Source organism: Solanum dulcamara, chromosome 7 (assembly GCF_947179165.1).
Source record: "Solanum dulcamara chromosome 7, daSolDulc1.2, whole genome shotgun sequence".
NCBI lineage: Eukaryota > Viridiplantae > Streptophyta > Magnoliopsida > Solanales > Solanaceae > Solanum > Solanum dulcamara.
In genome coordinates this window covers 2,575,453-2,580,737 of record NC_077243.1, presented here as the reverse complement: position 1 = coordinate 2,580,737, position 5,285 = coordinate 2,575,453, and the positions used below count along the sequence as shown (strand labels likewise).

The 5,285-nt window shown below is 35.4% G+C and overlaps 2 protein-coding genes across 3 annotated transcripts; one reads left to right on the top strand and one right to left on the bottom strand.

Moving 5' to 3' along the window:
- LOC129894998 (nuclear pore complex protein NUP50A) lies at positions 1-2,751 on the top strand. Of its 2 annotated transcripts, none has more exons than XM_055970609.1 (2): positions 1-107; positions 1,090-2,751. In XM_055970609.1, the coding sequence occupies exon 2, from the start codon at positions 1,147-1,149 to the stop codon at positions 2,515-2,517; it is 1,371 nt and encodes a 456-aa protein (XP_055826584.1). In that variant the 5' UTR covers positions 1-107; positions 1,090-1,146; the 3' UTR covers positions 2,518-2,751. The 2 variants fall into 2 exon arrangements, with proteins under 2 accessions (XP_055826584.1, XP_055826585.1); XM_055970610.1 differs by lacking the exon at positions 1-107 and adding an exon at positions 637-1,013.
- A 533-nt stretch (positions 2,752-3,284) lies between these two features.
- On the bottom strand, positions 3,285-4,363 carry LOC129895839 (thionin-like protein 2). Its single transcript, XM_055971609.1, has 2 exons — positions 3,947-4,363; positions 3,285-3,607 (listed from the first exon to the last, which is right to left on the bottom strand). The coding sequence occupies exons 1-2, from the start codon at positions 4,254-4,256 to the stop codon at positions 3,546-3,548; spliced, it is 372 nt and encodes a 123-aa protein (XP_055827584.1). The 5' UTR covers positions 4,257-4,363; the 3' UTR covers positions 3,285-3,545.
- Positions 4,364-5,285: the final 922 nt, after the last annotated feature.

The window sequence follows — 5,285 nt, the reverse complement described above, 5'->3', positions numbered from 1 at the left end:
TCTCGTTTTCCTAATCAAGATTAGATCTTTCTAGGGTTTTTATATATATCCTCACACCCCTGCACAACTTCACATTTCAAAACTCGACAAAATTTCAATCCTGTCAGGTAAATTTCGACTCATTTTAATCTTACTATACTTTCATTTTTTGTCTCAATTTATATTTTTCCTATCCTATTTGTCCAATTTCGTAGAATTTTTGACTGCTACTTTCTTAGACTTATAATTTCTATTGTGGAGTTCTGCTAGTCTACTATAATGGAAGATACGAAGAAATCAAAGTGGATTCAATAGGAAAAATATTTTTGACCTTAGTATAATTTTTTGACTAACCCCCGTCCCCCTTTTGGTGGTACCCTGCCTCCGCTCCTGGATACTAAGTTTAGATCTTCTTTTTGTCTGAGATGAGCTGTTTCTTTGGACCCACAATTATGTGTTGATTTTCAGCTGATTCAGATACTGTGTCTCTATCAATATATGTATCGTCGGTGACTCGTAGTTAAATCTTGAATTTGAACTTTGATGAACTGGTTATTGCAAGAGGGAATAGTGTTTGTTGCAAAAATTTGCATGATGTTTTCTGAGATAGCTCTTACAATTTATCTTGATTTCTCAAAATTGGTTGCCTTATTGTGTTTGTTTAATTTATGTGATTTTAATCTATTTAGTGGAGTTTTTGTAGATGTTTGCTTCCACCATTTGTTAGACACTTTTGCTTGATTGACTATAATGTTTCAAGTCCAGTGTATTGCTTAAACTCTTCTTTTCTTGGTTGGTTGTGAGATTTAGAAAGAAAGAACTGGTTAAGAAACTACGAAGCAAGGAGAAATACCCTTTAGCGTTTAAACTCTGCCTTTTTCTTTGGTATGTGGGTGCAATTAAGTTGTTTTATAGGGAAAAGGCAGAGAATCCACCCTGAACTCATCCTGGAAAGTCAAATACACACTCAAACTATTGTGGCGGCCTTTTACACACTAACCTTGTTCAAAGTGATATTAATACCTCCTTAGAAGGTGACATGGTGACTGATATTTTCTATGCAAAGTGACTTAGTCTGGTGACTGATATTTTCTATGCAATTTCCTGCAGAGATAACATATCTGTATCTTTTTTGAGAACTCTTCAAGCGTCTTTCCTCATTTTCCGATGGGAGACGCTGAGAATTCTCTTCAACCATCAAAGAAAAGGGCAGCTATAAAGGAATTATCACGAGACAATCCTGGTCTCGATGATGATGAAAATGAAGCTGAGCTAGAGATTGGGTCTTTCAAGAAAGCAAGTGAGGAGGTGATGGCAAGTAGAAGAATTGTCAAAGTTCGTCGCAGTCAAACTACTTCATCTACAACTACACCTTCGGCTAATCCCTTTGCAGTGATCCGCTTGGTTCCACCCACTGAGTCCAGTGTCTCATCTGCCGTGATCACTAGTGAAGTTGAGAGTGGGATAACAAGTTCAGGTAAACCAGAAGAAAAAAGTGACGTTGGTGAGGCAACTAGAAAGGAGACAAGTGATGTGTTCAAGGAAGAGAAGAAGGAACCTGATCAAATTTCTAAGCCATTAGAAGGTAATGTTGATGAATCTAATGTTGTCAAGGAGAAAGTTGAAACTCCTAATGAGCCTGACAAATCTGAATCTGCTGAAAAGAAGGTGGCAGATGATGATAAAATCCAGGTTGAAACCAAGGAAGTCACAGTAGTTGAGAAGAGAGAAAATGACAGTAAGAAGGATGTGGAGGATGTGGAAGTCGAGAAAACAAAGAATGAAGAACAAAATGATGCCGATGGTGAGAAAAGTGAGAAGGGTACAGAAACTGCTTCTTTTAGCTCATTCCAACAACTCTCAAGTAGCCAAAATGCTTTCACAGGATTTGCAGGGACTGGGTTCTCCAGCACTACGTTCTCCTTTGGAGGTATTTCAAAAGAGGGATCTTCTCTAAGTTTTGGTTCTGAATCAGGTGCTGGTTCTCTCTTCGGAGCAAAAAGTGACCAGTCACCTTTTGGACTTAATCTTCCCATTAATGGAAATACTTCTCTGTTTGGGAACTCAGGATCATCCATTGTGAACAAGGGTGAGGGTACTGGATTTCCTTCCAAAGAAGAGGTCACTGTTGAAACAGGGGAGGAAAATGAAAAACCTGTATTCACAGCTGATTCCATTCTGTTTGAATATCTTAATGGAGGGTGGAAAGAGCGGGGAAAGGGAGAACTAAAGGTCAATGTTTCTACAACAGGGGAAGGAAAAGGTAGACTTGTTATGAGGACCAAAGGAAATTACAGATTGATCTTGAATGCTAGCCTTTTTCCAGAAATGAAGCTCGCTAATATGGACAAAAAAGGGGTCACTTTTGCTTGCTTGAATAGTGCTGGTGACGGAAAAGGAGGACTTTCTACAATTGCTCTGAAGTTCAAGGATGCTTCCATTTTGGAAGAGTTTCGAGCTGCTGTAGTGGAACATAAAAGTACCACAACTGGTTCTTTGAAGACACCTGAAAACTCTCCTAAAGCTTCAGATGATTGACACTGCAGTATAGATGCATAGACACTATTTTCGTCATGGAATGTGCCCTACTATTTTCTTTTAGTTGCAGAGAAGAATAGGAAGGATGAGAGAATATTTTGTCTGAGAGGTAAGAGACCTGTAAGCCCACATACTGAGTTGACTATATCCATTACAGTGCGCTGTTCATCTGTTGTAGACTTTGTCTGAGCAACTTATAATGCATTTACTCTCTTTCTGTGGGATGTTGTTGAATTATTGCCATTGTGTGTTTCCTTGTCGCGAAGCTGTTTAATAATTTTAGTTGATGAGTTCTTGACCTATCTTTTAGTGGCAAGGACGCAACACTTAATGTGTAGTTATGCGCACATAACATGTTCGAACCATCCTAGTTGGGAGAAGAGCAGAGGGGTAGGTCAATACTTGTGCAAGTCATCGAGATAGATGAGTTGCTTGTACTATTATGTTGTTTCAAAGTTTATGCCGGTTAATTAAGTGGATGAGAACAGGTTACATTCCGGCAACAATTAAACTATTTCAATTTAATTCTAGACACGGATACTTTTGTGCATCACATCAAACTTGTTCAATTTATTTAATCATGATTAAATGATTTAGCAAAGTGAATATGAATTGATTTTAGTTGTAATTAAGTGATAAACATGTATATACAAATCCATATTATCTACATTTGTTTTGTAATATAATTTTCGATAAGGATAAATTTTTATCAGCCCCATTGAGGGGCATTCGAATACAAGAATTCAACAAAGAATAATGATAAATGATTACACGTGATAGATTGTCCCAAAACCGGCAAAAGCAAACTGACATTCATTCAATCTCAGAAATGCAGATAAATCACAAGTGGATTGTTATATGGTTGCTATTACTAGGATACATATCATATTCTGAAATACATTCTGCTGTGAATTGATTTAATTTGGAAAAAAAGGGAGAGAGAAGAAAACAAGAAAGGGAGAATAAGAGAAATCATAACGATAAAAGAGGATAATGAAATCCCACTAATAATGCCACGTCTGTGGCCATCAGTAGCTCTTGGTGCAGTTTTTTGAGCAAGATCCAACACAGTCATCCATCTTTTCACCATCTAAAGACACAAGAAAAAAAATAAAAATATAACAGTAGATAAGCCAGAGAAAGAGTTTTGTTGACATTTATAACTTAGAAGGAAGCAAAATAAATATACATAGGCGAGACAAATAGTTGGGATTAAATTTCAATCAAAAAATCATTTAATACGAATAATTTATCCTCAACCCAATAAATTAAACTTTTTTTTTAATTTGAAATCCATAAATTCAAAATTTTAGCTCCGCCTCTGTAATATAGACATCAAGAATTCATATAATCAGTCTCAACATGCTAACACATAGATGTTATTGAAAAAACATATGAATGATAGAGAGGAGGAATTAAAAATACTTACTAGGTTGATCTTTTTTGCTGAGGGTGGAGCAGGTGGAAAAGGCACATCCCAATTTACAGAACTTAAGGTTGCTACTGTCTGTTTTGTGGTGGACGTTATTGGTAGAAACAGAAGCAGAACCTGAATCTGAATTGAAAATGCACTGTTTCAAACATTTGGTAGTGCATTTGCATACTGTCTCAGAAGGATCAATCATGCAGAAAATGAAACATCTAGTATAACAGTCACTGAAGGCAGCACTTGACTGCCCTGCAAAAATTCCCAAAAATATTAAGGCCATAATAAATGCCCTTAACTTCATTGACTCCATCCTCTCTGTATCAACTATAATATTTTGGCCTATGGGAGAACTTGAAAAAGCCTTATGGAAGTATCAACAACTAGTGGCCAATATATGCAATGAGCAATGAGCCAAAAGAACAACATATACACTATAGTGTTGATTAAAAAAAGAGTTTATCTTTTATAAATTTCACAGTGCAAACAAATTTTACACTATAAGGTCATTTGAGAGATAAAAGTAATCGTCTATAGAAAGTGAGAGTAGGCTCTCAAGAGTCAATTCAAGTGACAACAATTAAGTGGAGAATGGTGGAGGGGCGGACCATCATTCCTGAGTTTCGAAAGTTGTTTTTGGCCCAAATAATTGACTCTAAATGAATTTCTCGATCATAAAAAAAATAAATGAAATTAGTATTTTGAAAATTAACGCATCTTACTTGCTATAAATATACTGATAGGGTGAAAATCTTTGCATATCGACATTTAAGTTGAATTTTAAAAATAATTACTAGCTTGCTATAATAAATCAAGTTGCACTATTGATTGTGTAAATGATGGTCTTTATTAAATCAGGATATATAGTTTAAATTCAATGAGAATTTGGTGTGGATTGAAATTGGATTTGCATGTGATTGTTTTTTGTCTTTGCCTATGGCACCTTAATTTAACATTATTATTTTCTTTTCATAACACATTAATTTAAGATTGGATGTCAAACAAGGACACACTGCAAGAGAATTTACTTGCTTAAAGTTAATACTATATATTTTCTTCTTAATACCAAATAGGGGAAAATGTATTAAATGTTGCTGTGGTTTGTCATTGTATGGCATATTGGAATTTTATATGGCTAAACTGTGAATTTCAACTGCTACTATAAGACTCACATGGCATTCTTTTCTCAATCCATTTAACTTTCAGATTTTAAGAAGAATAACCTAAATAGCTACAATAATTATATTCTCCTTATATAAATAATACTAATTATTACACAAAACCATCATTTGCTCAACCATAATGGTGTACAGCAAGATTGTGTGTGTGAGAGAGAAGACTT

Coding starts and splice junctions, on each gene's coding strand:
- LOC129895839 (XM_055971609.1), bottom strand. CDS start 4,256: ATGGAGTCAATGAAGTTAAGGGCATTTATTATGGCCTTAATATTTTTG. Junction 3,608..3,946: donor CAGCAAAAAAGATCAACCTA/GTAAGTATTTTT, acceptor TTGTGTCTTTAG/ATGGTGAAAAGATGGATGAC.
- LOC129894998 (XM_055970609.1), top strand. CDS start 1,147: ATGGGAGACGCTGAGAATTCTCTTCAACCATCAAAGAAAAGGGCAGCT.